General features: G+C 46.9%; 1 protein-coding gene and 2 pseudogenes across 1 annotated transcript; all 3 read left to right on the plus strand.

The window, feature by feature from the left end:
* Positions 1–2,848: 2,848 nt before the first annotated feature.
* LOC109744803 (BTB/POZ domain-containing protein At2g46260-like) lies at positions 2,849–4,821 on the plus strand. Its single transcript, XM_020303944.3, has 5 exons — positions 2,849–2,879; positions 3,111–3,169; positions 3,251–3,317; positions 3,652–3,926; positions 4,031–4,821. Exons 1-5 carry the CDS (start codon positions 2,849–2,851, stop codon positions 4,553–4,555), a joined length of 957 nt encoding a protein of 318 aa, XP_020159533.1. The 3' UTR covers positions 4,556–4,821.
* Positions 4,822–11,995: 7,174 nt separating this feature from the next.
* Positions 11,996–15,385, plus strand: LOC109744804 (BTB/POZ domain-containing protein At2g46260-like; annotated as a pseudogene).
* A 1,346-nt stretch (positions 15,386–16,731) lies between these two features.
* LOC109744805 (BTB/POZ domain-containing protein At2g46260-like) overlaps positions 16,732–19,883 on the plus strand; it is a 58,952-nt pseudogene continuing 55,800 nt past the window's right edge.

Raw genomic sequence — 19,883 nt, forward strand, 5'->3', positions numbered from 1 at the left:
GCTTAATGGGCCATAGTGGGCCTTTGTGGAGAAGAGGAGAGGCGGCCAGGGCAGGGCCGCGCACCCCTCCCCCCTAGTCCCAATAGGATAAGGAGAGGGGGGCGGCGCCCCCCCTTTCCTTCCTCTCTCCCTCCTCTTTCCCCCTCTACTCCTAATCCAACAAGGGAAAGGGAGGGAGTCCTACTCCCGGTGGGAGTAGGACTCCTCCTAGCGTGCCCCCTCCTGGCCGGCCGCACCTCCCCCCTTGCTCCTTTATATACGGGGGCAGGGGCACCCTAGAAACACAACAATTGATCGTTTGATCTTTTAGCCATGTGCGGTGCCCCCCTCCACCATAGTCCACCTCGATAATACTGTAGCGGTGCTTAGGCGAAGCCCTGCGTTGGTAGAACATCATCATCGTCACCACGCCGTCGTGCTGACGAAACTCTCCTTCAACTCTCGGCTGGATCGGAGTTCGAGGGACGTCATCGGGCTGAACGTGTGCTGAACTCGGAGGTGCCATGCGTTCGGTACTTGACCGGTCGGATCGTGAAGACGTACGACTACATCAACCGCGTTGTGCTAACGCTTCCGCTTTCGGTCTACGAGGGTACGTGGACAACACTCTCCCCTCTCGTTGCTATGCATCACCATGATCCTGTGTGTGCATAGGAATTTTTTTGAAATTACTACATTCCCCAACAGTAACATGGGCCGGACTAATGGGCTATGAAGATACAAGACAGAAGACTTCTTCCCGTGTCCGGATGGGACTCTCCTTGGCGTGGATGGCAAGCTTGGCGTTCGGATATGTAGATTCCTTCTTTTGTAGACCGACTCTGTACAACCCTAGGCCCCTCCAGTGTCTATATAAACCGGAGGGTTTGGTCCGTAGAGGCAATCACAATCATACAGGCTAGACATCTAGGGTTTAGCCATTACAATCTCGTGGTAGATCAAATCTTGTAATCCTCATATTCATCAAGATCAATCAAGCAGGAAGTAGGGTATTACCTCCATCAAGAGGGCCCAAACTTGGGTAAACATCGTGTCCCCCATCTCCTGTTACCATCGACCTTAGACGCACAGTTCAGGACCCCCTACCCGAGATCCGCCGGTTTTGACACCGACACACGGCTAAGCCTTCACATATCCACCCCGATTAGGATGGTATGAGGGGTGCTGGTCAGCTCGGACATTTAGGCCTGGTATGAAGAGCCCTTCTAGGTTGAGTTTTTTTGCACGACCAGTCCGTCCACCCGGGCATATAAGTGGGGTTTGGTGAGCCCGGCTGTAGATGCTCTTATCAACTCAGTGCCTCTCAACCTCCAATGGTTTTGGAACCCCCATTGGATAGTACTCCTCCAACTCTCATTTACAGCCTAATTCATAGGTTTCGTCTCAAATTCGTGGCGGAGAAATCCGATAAGTCCATGCGGGCCGATATTCTTAATTCTTGCGCAAGGTCATTTAGCGCACTATATGACTAGCCTAAGCCTAAGACTCAGTTAGGTTCTCTTAATTCTTGCTCAAGGTCCACCACTGTTGTCCGCTCTACTTCTAGTCCCCGAGACTGTGCTCCACCTCTGCAATGACTTGCCGTTCATCATCAGGGTCCGCCACCGGGTGCTATCTTGGGTGGATGACCACACCCCTTCAAGCGAGGCCTTCATCGATCTACCCTACAGTTGATGCATTATTGGATGGGATTTTCTGTCATATTGAGAACAACCACAAGTGGAAATACTAGACACCTTATCAATATCATGTGGAGTGCCTGGAAAGACAGAAACCACCTCATCTTCAATGGCAGGAGATTATCGTGCATCGAGATGACACAATTGACTTCTGTGGATATTGTTAAGCTTCATGCACTAGCCAACGCAACCAAAAGTCCGAACTGATGGAAAGGGCTAGGCAATCCACATATACACTTCAACACCCCCCCTCACGTGCGACGGGGAAGACAAGTCAACACGTGCAACCGGAAGAGAGCGACGGCGCGCGAAACTCACGTATGACTCAAGAGGCCTATACGTGGACACAAAGGGGGGCATCAGCAATTTTTTAAATAAATTGCGAAAGCCTGGACTTGAACTCAAGACCTTAGCTCTGATACCATGTTAAGCTTCATGCATTAGCCAACGCAACCAAAAGTCAGAACTGATGGAAAGGGCTAGGCAATCCACATATACACTTCAACAGATATCATGCGGAGGGCCATAACCTTCCGGTCAAGAGTTAACCATAACCATGAGTAGTTAGCATGTGGAGTCTGAGGGGCGGGGTTCTGACATATGTACCCATTTTGTAAACATGTACACTTTGTAAATATTTTATTCGTTCTTAATCGATATTTTTTTGATACATGACATACCAGCTAAAACCTGAGAGTTCTACCACTTGTTGTCCCTTGTAAGTTGGGAACCTTCTAATCTACTCCTACTACCATTTAATTATCAAATGTGCTCTTGATGTAACAGAAGTATCTGGAGTGGGAGCAAAGAATGTTTGGGACCTTCATTTTAGGTCAACGCATTAGTCTGCATTATTTTTACTACCTATTTTTTTGTTTTCATTTTTGTTGAAAGAAAGGTTATTGCCAGTCTCTGCTTGGCAAAAACTTCATATATACATGTAGTGTACAGATAATTAATTTTGGTACTGCCATAATATTTTGTATATACATGACAAATGCTAGTGCAGGGCTAGTGCTTGCAGAAAAGCAAAGATAACCACAAGTTCCTAGTTAACATTTTATTTAGCTTTGAACTACTTGAACTTGTTTGTGCTACTAGATGTTACACTAATTCTGTAAGTAGAAATAAAATCTACGGCTACTTCACACAGTGTGCTAGCTGTGAGCATGCTTAGATTTATGGATGCTGCTAATGACAGTTCACATTAATTTTTGTTATTTTATTTTAACTATTTATATTCCATCGTATATCCGAAGGTTGAATACATGAACCGCAGCGACAGAATAACAGAGTGTTCAGTTCAATGAATATGTTTCCTCGTGTTTACTTTTCCCAATTGGTTCTTTATTTCTCCGATCTTTTGTATTTTTCAGGTGATAAAAGAAAGAGTATGGATTCTTCCTCAATGATGTTGGACACACTTACAAGAAAAAACCATTTATATCAATTCAGCAGTTTTTGCTGCAAGAAGTCCTTTCTTTCTAAAGGTAATTTTGATAACCTACTAAACACCATGTGTTCAGTACTTGTTAGTTGAATTTTCTAATAAGCTTCACGTGTTTTTATAGCTTTTTTCGAATGGCATGAAAGAATCTGATCAGATGCGTCCAACAATAATTAGGATTGCTGATTCAGGTAATGCCGTAGCACAAGTATAATATTATTCCCTATTATTGTTAAAAAACATTTTCCATCTTATAATTTATTATAGTTTGCTATTCTGGTTGTTTTACTATTTATTATTGTTAAAATAAAGATTATATTTCGGAGTTTCTAACACTTCTCTTAAATTTCTGTGATAAAGAAAAGATTAGTCTCCCATGGAGTTTTTCTCAGTACGAAATTCAGTATCCAACTTAAACAATCATTTGTATTTAGGGTACAAAAATGCTATCCCTTTTTGCTTACTTCTTTTTGGATTTCTTTCCCTTATGCTTGTGCTTTTTTGTTTTAATTCTACTTGGAACAGAGGAAAATGCACTTATGGAGCTTTTAAGCTTTATGTACAGTGGAAAGTTGACATCAGCTCGACCTACTCTTCTGCTTGACATCTTGATAGCTGCAGACAAATTTGAGGTTATGTCTTGCATAAGGCATTGCACCCAGTTGCTCACAAGCCTGCCTATGACCACGGAATCTGCAATGCTTTACCTAGACCATCTATGCTTAATTTCATTGGCTTCTGAGGTTCAGCATCTGACAGATGCAGCCAGAAAATTCCTCATGGACAAATACAAAGATATGGCTAAGTGAGTTATCTCCATCTGAGGGAGTCACCTTTTTTCTATTTACGTGTAACACAAAATATGTATGGTGTGCACTGAATTCATGATTTTGCTCATTTCAAGCACCGTGATGAACTAATCGACATGCCTCTTTCTGCGATTGAGGCCATCTTTTTGAGTAATGACATAAATGTAAAAACTGAAGATGGTATATATAGCTTCTTGCTCGAGTGGGCCCGCAAGCAATACCCAGACTCAGAGGAAAGGCACAAGGTATGGAGCTCTCGTTTACTACCGCTGGTGCGCTTCAGTCATATGAGCTGGAAGAAACTCCACCAAGTCCTGGCATGCAGTGATGACGATATAGACCATGAGCAAACAACGAAGCGTATTACCAACATGCTTTTACACAAAGCTTACCCAGCACACCACCAAGTTGTTCTTGCAGCAGAGGCAACAGCTTGTTGGCAAGTTCCGCAGCGGGCCTACCGGTTCAAGCGTCTCAAAGTGATTGAGTTTGATAGGCCCTGCCCACACATTATTGTTTACTTGGATCTAACGCGCGAGGAGTGCTCTCGACTCTTCCCAAAAGGAGAAATATTCTCGCACTTGTTCCATCTTGCAGGGCAGAACTTCTGTCTCACGTGAGAAAAAGGCTTTCGCGCCGCTATATTGATATAGCAACCGCCCGATACAACAAAGAGTCCAATGCTGAGGCAAACAGCACAAGTATGCCCAAAAGAAACAAAAGAGAAAGAAAAGAGAAAATAAAGTCAACAGCGTCGGATCGACGAAAACGATGATAATCCAAAACCGTTGCGCCCACCGGAGATGTACCACCTCGCTACAGGCACCTCGAACCTCCGCATACCAAGCAACACCTTCAGGAAGGAACACGACGACAACGACGCTGCTGCCCGGACAGGTCCAAGGGTTTCCCCCGGTACGCGGAGGGGCGTGGGGAAGGGGAGGATCCGACGCCCTTCAGGAAGGAACGATGGCGCCCACGGGCGTCACCGCGTCGGTGCCGGCAAGCCGGCCCGGATTTCTCCCATCCGCCAAACACCCACAACCCCGAACGGTCCGACGCGCACCACGAGACAAGCCACCCACGAGCATGCGCCACCACGGTCTTGCCATCATCACCGCCGCCTCACCGTGGATACCGACGAGGACGAGAGGGAGCAGCTGGGAACGAGGAATGGCAGCGAGAGCAGCCACGCCGGAGGAGACAACCTCCACCGCCATCGGCGGTCACCGACCGGACGCGGCAAGGGAAGCGTACCAGGCCCTCGAGGCCCGGCCAAGCACAAACGGGGCTCGTGAAGCACCCGTCGCCGAGCTGCAGTAGACGTGCCGCCGTCTGCACCACCCCCCGCACGAGCCGCGCCACCACCGTCCCCGCCGGAGCCGCCGCAGGCGAGACCGAGTCAGGCCCGCCCAGACCCAGATGGGGCCCAAAAGGGCCTAGATCTAGGCCGAGAGGGCGCCGCCACCATCCACCGCGCCAGCGCGCCGCCAAGTGGCTGCGCCGCCGCCTCTAGGCCACCCGGAGCTGCGCCGCCAGGAGCGGCCGCCGCTACCAGAATCACCGAAGACCGAGGAGCACCGCCGCGGGACGCCACTACCCGAGCCGTGGCACCGCGCGCGGGGAAGGGACGGCCGCCGCTGCCGCCAACACCACGCGGGCAGGGCCAGCGGCGGCGGGAGGAGGGGAACGGGAAGGGGAGGCGCTGGGGGGCGGGGAGATGTGCCCCTGGTCGCCTCGCTCGGGAAGGCGACGCGGGGGGCGGGCTGGGAGGGAGGAGGGAGGCGGGGCCGGCGGCGGCGGAGCAGGGGGAACCTAGGAGCGGGGCGGAGCCTCGAGCTTCTGTCTCATGGCAAGCTGTGAAATGGATGAGCAGACAATGTCGTACAGCTTTGGCCTCTCGTTAGGAGTCCGTGATGAGCCTGAGGGTTCAACGTGTTTGACGATAGATTTTGAGTTTGCTACAAGAACGGGACCGTCGGGAAAATTTATGAGCAAGTTGGAGAAAAAGATTACATTCACCGGTTCTTGCATGAATATGTACGATCTTGTATTTGAGGTTCCATGGTCGACGTTCATTGCTGGCGACGGACTCTTCATCGATGGCGTGCTGCACATCAGAGCTGGTTTTACGGTACTAGAGCAGCAGCTTGAATCACAGAACTGATGACATCTCACTCAGCATAGTTTGGTTGTGCGTGCATTATATCGGTTGCTTCAACATAATCGGTTTTAGTTGTAATCTGGGATTTTGTTGATTCAAAGTCGGCAAAGCTCGAGCTCTTCTCGGGCTCGGCTGGGCCTTCTCTCTAAAAAAACAATAGGTGAGTTTTTGGTAGTTGATGTTTCTAACTTGATCTTATTTCGTTATTCTGGTGTCTGCTTGAAACACTTAACAAATCGGTGGATTGTACTAGCCTCTTAAATGAAAGAAGTTGGAAACTGGGGCCGTCGACCCTTGCGACCTTTCTTTCGTTCTGTCGAACATGTACGTGCGTATCCTTTTGTTCAAGATTAGTCCTAGTCTTCCAAGTTTAGGTTAAGAAAAAACCGACTTGCCTTTACATGTCTTTACGTGTTGTTTGGTGTTTTGTCCCCCTTGGTCAATCTCCACAAAAGCGAAAGGAAAACGTTTCCAGACGGACTGCCGGCCGAAGCGTTGCGCCGGTCTAACGCAAGCCACGCGATCAATCGCGATCATGTGGCCAGCAAACAGCGTGCCCCCTTCCTTATCCACATCGAACGTTTTCTTCCTCGCAGCACAGCTCAGCCTCGCAGCTCCTTCGTCCCGCACCGGCGTCGTCATAGCTCCGATCCCCCGCCCCGCACCATCGGCGTCGCCGCCGCGACCATCCTCCCCCATCCCGAGCAGATCTCCCTCTTCCCCTATCCTTTGTTTCTCTCTAACGACCAACGCTCGGGCCCTGATCCCCGACGACCATCTCTCATCGAAGATGAACACGACAGCAGGAGCGTTGCACGGACGGCGATGCTGGAACCATCAGCTATTTTGCTCCAACCGGCGGCAAGTCAGACGCTGGGAACCGAGGTGCCCTCGTGCTACAACCATAGCGGCCGGGGAGCTGCAACTGTGGCCCCAGGAGAGCTGCAAACGGCGGTGCCCTATGCTACAACGGTGGACTCAAAAAGTTACATCCAGTCAGGGATTTGCTGGAACCGACGGGAGAGATGCTAGAACTAGTTTTGGCAGGGAGTTGCAAACATTGCCGGGGGAAGCTCGAATCAGTGTCGCCAGAAGCTACAACCGTTGGCTGGAACTGCTAGAACCAGTAGCCAAAAAAGCTGAAACCGACAACCGCCAGAGCTGCACTCGTAAGCAACGATGCCACGGCAGCAACCTTTTTTGCTGCAACCATCGTTAGATTTTACTACTACTGGGGAGGAAATTTGCTACATCTATCATAAGCGGAGCTGCATGGTGCCATGACCGACAGACTTTTTTTTGCTGGAACGGGCTACTAGTGGAGCAGCAACCATGCAACGAGGATGCTTGAATCGCTGCCTACGAAAGCTGGATCCAGTGTTTTTTTTATTCAATCAAGGAAGCGGTGCTGAGATGACGACGGGGCGCCGTCGAGGTGAGCTGCAGCTTGCACCAATAAAGCTACATCTGGCTTCCGTTTTGCAGCAATGATTTTAATGGGCGAAGCTTAATCCTAGAAACGACGGCGAGGCATTTTTGCTGCAACCGTGTCGATTTGTTGCTACTACAGGCGACATTTTTGCTACATCCATTTTTCTCCATGAAATTACCCACTGATGCTTCAACAGGAGGCGACGAGCGCGGCGGCTATGTAGCTTGGAGCGGCGGGGGCGGTGCGGTGCTCCAACAGGAGGCGACCGCGAACAGCCCAGGACGAGCGAACAACTGCAGAAGCCAGAAGGCACGAGCAGCCAGCGAGCACGGGGACGACGACGGCCGCACGCCTAGGACGATGACGACCTGATGCGGTGCTCGTCGACCTGATGCGGTGCGCCCCGCGACCAGCCGAGGGCGCCCGTGGGCGGCCGGCAAGCACGGCCGGCGGAGGACGAGTTGGGCGCTGCTCTCTCTCTCTTCTTTTTTTCCTGTGGCGGAAAAATCCCCATGGTTCTGAGGTAGTCGGAAGAGAAGAATAGTCAGATCTAAAGGTTGACCAATGGCTGATCCTGTGGCTGGGACTCGACCGGCCCAGTGTTTCGGCCCGTCCGCCGGCGCCTAACACTGGCCAAAGCGAAAAGGGAAGACATCTTGAGACCGGCTGCAAAATGAGTTTTACTCTTCCGAGGCAGCTGCTTCATAGCCTCTATTTTGTTAGTTAGCTGCGCATGCTTCTGCTTGCGGTCTAATTTCGCTGTTCTTGCACTGGAACAGCTAAACCTCCTGAACGATGCAAGGAATTTCTGGATGCTCTTGCAAGGGAAGTTGACTGTGAGCTTGCAGCTGCAGCCAGTAAGTTTGAATCCCTGGGTACTGGACAGAGTGGCTGAATCGAGGGTTGTTGATTGGTTGCTACAGCATATTAGTAACATATATGTAATGTGTGCAGAGCTTCCCCATCTGAATATATTACCATTGAAAGCACAGAGTTCTTACATCATGAGAGGGATTCAACCTTAGCATAGAGGTACAGAAGCCAAGATCTAGAGGCATCCCAAAGAGCCATGTTTTTAAAGTGAAAGATCCAAAGAGAGAATTCGAACACTATTTTCCTAATTGTGATCCTTCAGGGGTGATGTTCATCTGGGAGGATGAGGGTCTTGCTCGAGTCCGAAATCTTCCAAAGAGCAGTGAGACCACTGTGACATCCCGGCTTTAATAGTAACGCTAGACTACTCATATAAACAAGGTGCACGTTTTTTTTAGAGCCCGTCCGAAAGGAATCTTAAAATTAGGTGTGCTTCGCTTGGAGCAATTTGAGGATGGATGATCGACTGGGAAGTTAATCCTGAGTGCGCACAAGCGAGGACAAAGTGCGCAGGAAAGACTGGCGTTGGTCTGCGGCGTCGTGGTAGGCAGGCGCAACGGCCAGGATCCGATGGGTTTTGTCGGGCCATTACAGTGAAAGAGGGCCAAAGGTTGGGGTCGAGGCCTTCCGGAGATGGATTCTCCCAAATGCTTTCCAAGAAGTATGTAACCCAGAAGCCCTAGTAGACTGCACCGGCTGAGAAAATCAGGCAAAATATGAAGAATTCTGAGATTCGGAGATAGGCCACCGAAAGACCCCCACGTTGCTTCTAGGACGACTCAGGTGGAAAAAAATCTAGCTGCCGTCCTAGCTCCATACCTCTCCCCTCATTCTCTCGCTGTTGCCGAAGGATGTCGGCAGGTGAAATCCTCACCGGCAGACGGTGGTGGCGGGGATCTGTTCCTGATGTGCAAGATGTGGTGCTCGAAGGCGTGGAGGTGTGTGCTTGGACGACAGAGCAACATCTCTAGGCTGGCGGATGCATGTGTGGTGTTGCTAGATCTAGCTGCTCAACTCGTGTGGGCGACGGGGCAGTGAGCTAGGGGCCAGAGTTGGCATTGGCTGAGGCATTTGCGATCGGATCTACATCTATGGATGTGACGGGCCGAGTCTGGCTGGATCTGGTCTTGAGTGCAGCTGACGGTGGTGGTGAGCTGCAAATCGGGATGTCGGGTGGTGGATGTTGGCAATGACAAGCCATCTTGGAAACTAGGATACCAGTGCTTGAGTGGAGGTTGTGGCGTGATGCTATGACTTTGGGCATGGTGAGCCCCAGGCGAAATCCTTGCATCGGCCTCGGGCAATGCCGACGATAGAGGTAGCCTCAGCGTCGTTTACCATCTTGGAGGTGTCATTGTGGAGCCCCTTCACCCCCCTTGTTATTTGGATCTCGAGCTTTCCTGGTGAAAACCTAAGTTCTAGCCATGGCAATGGTGTACCTGTCGCATCCCCCTCTGGAAACGTTTTGTCGGATTACCGGCCTATTGTCAGACCTTCGTGTGTATTGTTGTCCTACTTTTCCGTCATCGGCTAGTCATGTGCATGGCATCTCTTGGGAGCACCTCACTGTCGTAGAGGCCCATCTGGTAGCATGGGCGGTAGATTTGTTAGCTCGTGTGAAGCGCAGCCCGACGGCGGCATGTGTGTGTATTTCTGAGCTCTGTAAGCCGAAGTGACGACTCTAGGTCGAGTGGTAGGGTGTCTACTCTGGTTTCTTGGGCGACAGAGTCATCAACTCATTTGGTACGCATCCCCGGGGCTGGTGTGTGTGTTGTATCGGTTTTCGGCCAGTTTTCGTTATAAACCGGCCAACTATCTTATTCGTAATGAAAAGGCAGAGCTCCCGCTGGTTGCTAAAAAAAAGTGGTCAAAACACTTGAGCGCCGGACGAGCAGCGAAGGGCCAAGTGGACAACGTCTTCACATCGGTCGTCACATCTCGGGCAGGTGGAGTCTACCAGGTGTTTGTGATGTACACTTTCCTTAGAGTTAAGTCTATACCTGAAAAGCAGCCACCCGAAGATCTTCACCCGCCAGGCGACTGATGGGGACCTTGGATGACCAGATATAATCGTAGTTGAGGTTGTTGTACTGCTCGGAAAAGATAGCATTGTACGCTCCCCGGAAGGTAAAAGGGAGCCCATGGATAAGGGACTGATTGTCGTGAAGCTCGTTAGACCGGAAATCCTGCAACGAAGAGAGCACAATATTCAGCTCACAAGTGGCACTGCCAAATAGTATTGATTAAAACCTTGTCATTGGTAATGTGGGGGAACAAATGGGGAAGGCCTTTTGTACTGGTTTGTCAAGTAGCCAGGAGTCTAGCCAAACAAGAGTAGAAAGAACGTTATTTGTAATGACAAAAGTAATATTTAGGAGTGTGGGGAGTGGTTGGTTTACTCTCTTTTATTGGAAGGAAGGAGTGGGTGGCAATATTTGTGGTGTGTTATGGTGGTACCACTGAACCCAAGGAACGTCTGGTTTTTGTAGTAATTAGAAGGCAATTATTTTGTATATGCAATTTTTCCCAGCGATAAAACACTTTTTGGTGGAGCTGCGGTGAGCTGCCTGATGTTATTGTCGTTGCGGGAGGTGACCGCAACATTGTCTCGCGCGCCATCTAACAGAGCGGCCGATATAATCAATTCATCATCCAACCAACGCGTAGCGTCCACCTAAATGAAAATAAACAAGAATTTATCTCTTTGTGAGTGGAAAACGACTTTATTCAGTGACTACACCAAGATGGTCTATGCCTAAAGAGGGCTGGACAAAACTGATGGTTCATGGACAAATAATTGGCGAGCTGGTGCCAGTATGATTCTTCGTGACATCAGTGGTAACATCATATGCTCATCTTGTAGAGAGCTATTCTCATGCAGGAATGCCCTGGAATTAGAGCTTTATGCATGCATGGAAGGGTTATCGATTGCCGTTTAGAGAACAGAACTTCCTATACATGTGGAGATCGACTCTTTGGTAGCAGTAAACATGATCAGTGAGAAGAGTATGGACGCAGTGTCTGGTCATTTAGTAGCTGAAATTAAGTCCCTTATGGTTGATAGCGTATTTATTCCACAGAAATTTCCTGGCAAGGTACAGTCGTTCTGAGCCAGTTACAGTTGTGTGGCTCGGCAGAGGACCCTCATGTATTGAGGATCTCTTGCGAAAAGATTGTAGCCCTGCCTTGATGGAATAAAACCCTTTTGATCTTGAAAAAAAAAGTATGGACAGGTCGATCTTTGTATATGGTCAACTGATGAGGCTTTTTGTTTGTAATCAGGAATATTGGGAGAGACGTCCGACAAGGAGACGATTCTGATTTTTCCGCTCCAGGTGGTCTGTTGCATACCAAACCTGAACACGTACGGCCTGTGAGCTGGCACTTCTGACTTCCGATCCGAGGGTCCTCTTTGCAGATTCCGGGCCTTCCAAAAGTTCAACTCTGACTCCGCCGACCTCGCCTTGTCGAAAAAGCTTAGCCGGCTTGGTTACGTCCGGCCACCGCCCCGCGCTTCCTCTCTCTCTCTCTCTCTCAGACGTGGCGGAGGGCATGGACGCCGGCGAACAGTCAGCGACTGCGGCAGCAGAGATGGAGATGGACTTCTCGCACGGTGGCGTGTTGCCCAGCTTCGAGTTCGCGTTCAATTCGGCCAACTTCTCCGAAAGGCAGCTCCGGATAGAGATCGTCGGCGACGACACGCCGGGGTCCGGCGGAGGATCCATTGCAGACCAGGCGCGCCGCCGCGAGGAGAAAGGTTCGTACAATCCTGTTGTGGAAACGTACTGATGATTAAATTTATTCAGGCGAAGCAATTAACAGATTAGAATGCGGCAAATATTTACTGGACGACAAGGCCGCAACAATTTGGAAGTTGTATTAATCCACTCTATGGAGATTAATTAGGCACTGGACAACGAAAGAGCGTAACCATTGAGCTTGGGAAATTTAGACAGATTCTATGCCAGTTTAACTTTAAACCTGAAGGTTATAGTACTTGTTGTCCTTGGTGGTGGGGTACGGTTTAAACTTTTAATCATTATTTTCTATAAAGAATGTTTACCCCGACCTCTGCATTTTATTAAATTAGGAAGCAACAAAGTATGCAGTGCAATACAAGTTCACAAGCAAAGTCGAACAGGAGGAATAAAATGCCACAACCAGCGAAAATAGGTCAAGGTGATGGCTAAACACCTATCCTATTATTGGACCGCCATCCAAACCGCCAACCACTGGCAGAGCTAGGAAGGAAGTTCGGGGGGCAAATCATAAAACATGCAGATCTGAGGGGGGCAAATACTAAATTATCCTTATCTAAACCCTCTACATTTTTTTCCTTCACACTTTTTGCTAAGAATGTGTGTGGGGGTGGGGGGGGGGGGGGGGGGGGCAACCACCCCAGGAGCACACATAGCTCCGCCACTGGTTGCGCCCATAGGCCATATGCTCCCTGACTTCCGCACGTTTGAATAACGTCCGCGTACGGATCCATCCAGACGCCCGAAAAATGACCCGCAAAAAAAATTGTAATTTTGTGTATGTTAAATATAATGTCATTCCCACAGTTTCATATGGCCAAAGTAATGCACACAATCCGACTCGAATATGTGCCGTTGTCTTAGGCTCAACCGCGTTAACCATGTCCCAAATAAAACTGGAGATGTAATTACGATGACAGACATTGAAGGACACGTGTATTGTACGCCACAATAACTTAGATTCTGGATGCCGATTAATGACTGTTCAATCTTGGTGACGTTATTTTGAACAATTTATCCTATTTCTGATGATCAGTTACATCAATCTGCACCCATAGAAGCATAGAGTATTCTCAGTATTTCAACTTGTTCCGAGTATTTTTAACAGTGGAATTTATGTACAATGGTTCTATTTCGGTATGTTTTACTTTTTCCATTTAATTATTTAATCTTTTGTATTTTTCAGGTGATGAAGGACAAAGTATTGTCTCTTCCTCAATGATGATGGGTATGCTGGTCTTAAGAGAAAAATCCATTATATCAATTCGGCGATTCTTGCTGCAAGAAGTCCTTTCTTTCTAAAGGTAATTCAGATAACCGTGTGAAATGCATTTGTTGGTCGGTTGAAGTTTCTAATAAGCTTCATGTTTTTTAAAGCTTTTCTCGAATGGCATGAGAGAATCTGATCAGATGCATCCAAAAATCAGGATTACTGATTCGGGTAATGTGATAGCTCAAGAGTACCATTCTCCTATTTTCCTTTAATATAATTTTCTATTGTGGTTGTTTTACTACTTAGTACTTACTATATTATTAAAATAAATACATTTATTATTTATGGTAAATACGAATAATGTTTTATAGATTCTACGACTATTTATTTTACTTCCTGTGATAATTAAAAGATAAGTCTCCTATGGAGTTTTTCTCATACTTTGAGAGAAATATTTAACTTAAATAATCATTAGATTTGGGGGTGCAAAAGGCTATCCTTTTTATTTACTTGTTTGACTAATCCTTTTTTTTCATTTTGCTTCGAATAGAGGAAAATGCCCTTATGGAACTTTTAAGCTTTATGTATAGTGGAAAGTTGACAACAACTCAGCCGGGTCTTTTGCTCAACATCTTGATGGCTGCAGACAAATTTGAGGTTGTTTCTTGCATAAGGCATTGCACTCAGTTGCTCAAAAGTTTGCCTATGACCAAAGAATCTGCAGTGCTCTATCTGGACCATCCATTCTCCATTTCATTGGTTGCGGAAGTTCAGCATTTGATAGATGCAGCCAAGCAATTCCTTGTCAACAAATACAAGGATTTGACTGAGTGAGTGATCTATATCTGATGGGGCCACCTTTGTTGTTTATTTCCTGAGAAACTGTAAATATTTTACTCAGGAAAAGGAAAAGTGTAGTACTCCCTCTGATCCAAATTAAATGACACTCCTTTAGTACAACTTTAGTACAACGTTGTACTAAAGGAGCGTCAATTAATTTGGATCCGAGGGAGTATTTTTTTTGTCACAAAATCTTGCATGAAGTGTGTACTCAAGTCCTGATTTTGCTCATTTCAGGCTCCCTGATGAACTGATGGAAATGCCTCTTGCTGTGATCGAGACCATCTTCTCGAGTACTGAGCTACAGATAACATATGAAGATACCATATATGACTTCTTGCTCGAGTGGGCCTGCAAGCATTACCAGGAATCGGAGGCAAGGAACATGATATGGAATTCTCGGTTACTTCCGCTGGTCCGCTTCTGTCATATGAGCTGGACGGGACTACATGATATTTTAACGTGCACTCATAATGATAGAGATCTTGAGCAAACAACTAAGCGTATTACCGATGTGCTTCTACACAAAGCATATCCGGCACACACGCAAGCTTCTCTTGCAGCTGACGCAGCAACCTCTTGGCAAGTTCCACAGCGAGCCTACATGTGCAAACCTCTCAAAATGGTTGAGTTTGATCGACCCTGCCCACAAGTTATTGCGTACATGGATCTAACACGCGAGGAGTGCTCCCGGCTCTTCCCGTCAAAAGATATATGTTCACACCTCTTCCGGCTTGGGGGGCGGGACTTTTATCTCGCGGCAAGCTGTGAAATGGATGAGCAGAGTACGTTGTACAGCTTTGGCTTTTGGATAGCAGTCGATAGTATGAAGGGCTCAACATGTCTGACGGTACGTTATGAGTTTGCTACAAGAACAGGATCGTCAGGAAAATTTGTGTGCAAGCGGAAGGCAAATGTTGACATCACTGATAATTGCATGTATGGATGCGAAGATCTTTTTGATGTTTCATGGTCGAGGTTCATTGCCAACGACAATCTCTTCATCAATGACGTTCTGCACCTGAGAGCTGATTTGACTTTGCCGGAGCAGCCTGAATTACAGACCTCATGATGTGTCACTCAGCAAGTTAGATCGTGCGTGTAGTATTGTCCCCTTTGACTCGATTTCATTTCTAATCTGGGACTTTGTTGGTTGGATAGGCGGTACTGGGTGAGTTTTTGGTAGTTCATGCTTCTGCCTGAACGGTACGAGAAATTTGGTGGAGAGGCTCTTAGCTTCCCACGATGGAAGTTGGAAATTGGGGCGTAAACCCTTTTGATCCTTTTCTATCTTGTGGTCGAAAAAAATACTCCTGTGTATTTTTTTTTCAAGAATATTCGTAGTCATCATGTTTCTAGGAGGACTGCTGGCTGTTTGAACAATTGATGTTCAGCATCAGGACTTACAAAAAAAACGTTGGACGATGAACACGATTAAAACAAAATAAGATTGGTTTTGGGCCTCGGCGCCCTTGTGTCTGGCTCTGACAATGTCCCTTGATGTCATGTCTTTGCCTTCCCTATCCCGAAGCTCTAGTGTCTTTTTCTGTGTTTTTTTCGGGTTTTCACTCGGTTTTTCTTAATTAACCGAGAAATGTTTGGTTTTTATGTACGCTTTCTCTTATAAAATGGATCATCTCTTTTCTTTTTAATAAAATGCAGGAACCCCTTGCCCCTCTTGAGGGGTCCTAAAAAAAAGGACCTCAGGGGTTGTCCATCAACTTGTGTGAAAGGTTTTCCAGCATTTTTTGCAAAATTTATTGGGAGTTTTTTCAAGAAATTCTTGGTCGGTGCCTCGCACCCCTTTCCTGTATTTTTTTAACCGCTAGTGATTTCTGGTGTTTTATCACCTTTGGTACATATTTATTGAAGTGAAGGAAAGAAAAAAGCTTCCATCTGTTTTACATCTGGAGGATCATGATGAACTTTTGTAAAACATAGGCACGCTGAGAGCCCGGCTTTGAATTGACAGAGCTATCAACCAGTCAGGAATTACAAGAAACCAGGATGCTGAAAGCAAATCTTACAACACAACACACACACCAAGCATAAAAGACTGGGAATAAACGAGCAGCTTGAACATGAAGTCGCCCTCCAAACTCAAGCACCGAAGAAGAAGGCCGGAGGAACCTCAAGAAAAAGCCCATTCCTCAGAAAGGAAAAAAACATCGACATCCCACGCCACACAAAGATACCAAGGTCGCCAACCCATCTCGAAGGAAGGACTGCCGCCACCAGATCGAATCCACTAGGTTAAGACCAGGGAGCCTCCACCGCAAAAGCACAAACAACACGAGAATCGCTCGCACTTCCCCCTCACCAACCACAGAAACAAGGAAAGATGCCACCATCACTGTAGCGCTGCTCGCCGTACGTATAGCAAACCGTGCAGGCTCACCTTTCGGGGCTGCCGCCAGGCCATAGGGTCGCATATAAAGGAAACACATTGCCATGGAAAACACTGCACCAGGACCGCCGAGCCATAGTACAACAGCGGCCAAGCCCGGGTATCTCTGATGTCGTCCCACGCGCAGCGAAATCCCCGCCTCAGAGGCGAGATCCCACTCAGATTCAGCACACACATTGACAGATCTAGACAGGGACAGGGATCGCCGGAGGTCGCCAGCACCACGATCCGTACTGCACCACGAGGGCAACACCATCACACCCTGCACTGTCGGGGTAGAAGGCTTGCGCGGGCTAGATCCGGCCATGGGCACACCCACAATCACATGTCTTGCTGGCCGCTAAAGCCTTGCACGTCGTCTCACCGGCATCGATGCCCAGCAGAGCTACATGAGGAAATTTTAGAGTTGCATGTTTTCTGCATACACGCAACATACGGTTTACAGCCAGTCCTTGCAAATATACTCACCTCGTAGCTACTTAAACTGGCTTGTGCTACCAGATTCTTGTGTGGTATAGACTACACTATTTCATCAGATAACAGTATAAAGTTTTGTGTGAACAAGGTTACAGGAAATTACAGTAGCATCAGCATATATATAGCGGCTATAGTCCCACTATAGCGGTTTGAGCAGGGTGCGACTAAATGGTATTCATGTACAATTGTCGTGTAAAGTTACGAAATATAGCCGGCTATAGTCCTGCTATAGCAGTTTGAGCAGGGTGCTGCTAAATGGTATTATGTACAATTATCTCGCAAAGTTACGAAATAGCCGACTATAGCCCCGCTATAGCTAATTTGAAGGATTGCCGCTATTTGACATAGCCCACTATTTAAAATTATGATGATCAGTTTGCTTAGTGAGCTACTAAGCTACAAGCATGCTTACATTGCGGAATGAAGTAAAGTTCAACTACCTTGATGTTTTTTAACCATTTTACTCTATTTCTGAAAATTAATTAACTGATCTGCATCCGCTAAAGAACGGAGTGTTCCAAGTATTTTAATATAGCAAACTATCTCTCTACTGCTTCTATTCGATACACTGTATTTCTTTTCCCAGTTTGTCCTTTTATCACCAGTCTTCGGCATTTTTTAGGCGATGAAGGAGAAAGTATTGAATCTTCCTCAACCATGTTGGGCACACCAGTTTTACGGGGAAAAATGGTTTATATCAATTCGGCGATTCTTGCCGCAAGAAGTCCTTTCTTTCTCAAGGTAATTCTTGCAACCTTGTGAAATGCATTTTCTATAAAGCCGGTTCACGGTTCTAATATTTGTCATGTTTCCTAGCTTTTCTCAAATGGCATGAAAGAATCTGATCAGACACATCCAACACTTAGGATCGCTGATTCAGGTAATTTGTTAGCAAAGTTTACGTTGTTCCTCTCATAACTGATTCTTATTTGCTATTGTGATCGTGTTAATATTTTCAGTTTTGCTAAGTCTCAGTCGACTTAGACTTCGTTATGTCTCAGTCGATGTTATGTTATATTGATCTTGCATTGAGATTTGTACAAAAATATCTTTTTAGTTTTTCCTTTTTCTTTCCATATACTATATCGCTTGACTGAGACATGGTTAAGTCTAAGTCGACTGAGACCTAGACACACCCTAATATTTTCTAACATTTTTTGTAAGGAAAAGACTATGTTTCCGAGTTAGTCTCCTACAGATAGCCTTCTCAATTCTGTGAAACTTAAACTATCATTTAGAGAGCAGAAAAACTCTCGTTTTGTTGTTTTAGGTCTTTATCAAACTATTTACTTAATCCTTTTTTCATTCTACTTGGATCAGAAGAATATGCGATGATGCAGCTTTTAAGCTATATGTACACTGGAAAGTTGACAACAACTGAGCCCACTCTTCTGCTCGACACATTGATGGCTGCCGACAAGTTTGAGGTTCTTTCTTGCATGAGGCATTGCAGTCAGTTGCTTTCAAGCTTACCTATGACCACAGATTCTGCACTGCTCTACCTAGACCATCCATGCTCCATTTTAAAGGCCGATGAAGTTAGGCCTTTAACAGATGCAGCCAAGGAATTCCTTGCCAACAAATACAATGATTTGGCTAAGTGAGTCATCTCCACTGGATGGATCCACATTTTATTTTATTTTATTGAGAAAAATGCGGACATTGTTGTCAAGCCATAATATCTAAAACGTGCTCAAGGCATGGCTGTCTCATTTCAGGTTCAAAGATGAAATGATGAACATCCCTATTACTGGTATATATCGAAGCCATCTTCAAAAGTAATGACCTACATGTGGAAGGTGAAAGTTGCATATGTGAATTCTCGCTTGAGTGGGCATGTGCACACTATCCAAATTTGGAGGATAGGCATAAGATTTTTAGTTCTCGCTTACTTCCACTGTTGCGCTTAAGTCATATGGACTTTGCGACACTGCAGGAGGTCCTACCATGCATCGATAATGACATAAACCATGAGCAACTAACAAAGGTACTTCTATACAAAGCTTATCCAGGATGCCAGCAAAGTCCTATTGCAACCGATGCGGCAAACCATTGGCAATTTGCCGAGCGGGCTTACGAGTTAAAACTTCTAAAAGTGGTTGCATTTGATCAACCTTCCTCACAGGTTATGGTTTACTTGGATCTAAAGCGTGAGGAGTGCTCCAGACTCTTCCCGTCAGGATGGATATTCTCGCACTCATTCTTTCTTGCAGGGCAGGAATTCCGTGTTGTGGCAGGTCGTGTGCTGGGTGAGGAAAGTAACTTTTATAGCTTTGGCCTCTACCACTAGAAAAAGGCCCTATTGTCCCAGTTCATAAGGCCCATTTTGTCCCGGTTTTTGAACCGGGACTAAAGGGTCGTTACTAATGCCCTAGGCCTTTAGTCCTGGTTCTTACATAAACCGGGACAGATGGTCCTCCACGTGGCCGGTGCAGCGAGCCCAGGCAGGAGGGCCTTTAGTCCCGGTTGGTGGCACCAACCGGGACCAAGAGGCATCCACGCGTCAGCAGCTGGCAGGAGCTGAGGTTTTTGTTTTTTTTCTGAAAGGGGGTGGTTTAGGGGGTAATTTAGGGTGTGTTAGCTAGCTAACAGAGAGAATTGTCCTCTCTTATTTCCGTGCTTGGTTTACCAACGCTACTTCTATGCCTAAACATGGCTTAGATTAAAGTGAAGGCAACATGTGGTGCATGTCGAAAGTAATATTAATCCTAACTTGATCAGGTTTGGATTAGTACTACTTTCGACATGTACCACATGCTTGTTGCCTTCACTTCAATCGAATCA

The sequence above is a fragment of the Aegilops tauschii genome, chromosome 5 (assembly GCF_002575655.3).
Source record: "Aegilops tauschii subsp. strangulata cultivar AL8/78 chromosome 5, Aet v6.0, whole genome shotgun sequence".
NCBI classification, from domain to species: domain Eukaryota; kingdom Viridiplantae; phylum Streptophyta; class Magnoliopsida; order Poales; family Poaceae; genus Aegilops; species Aegilops tauschii.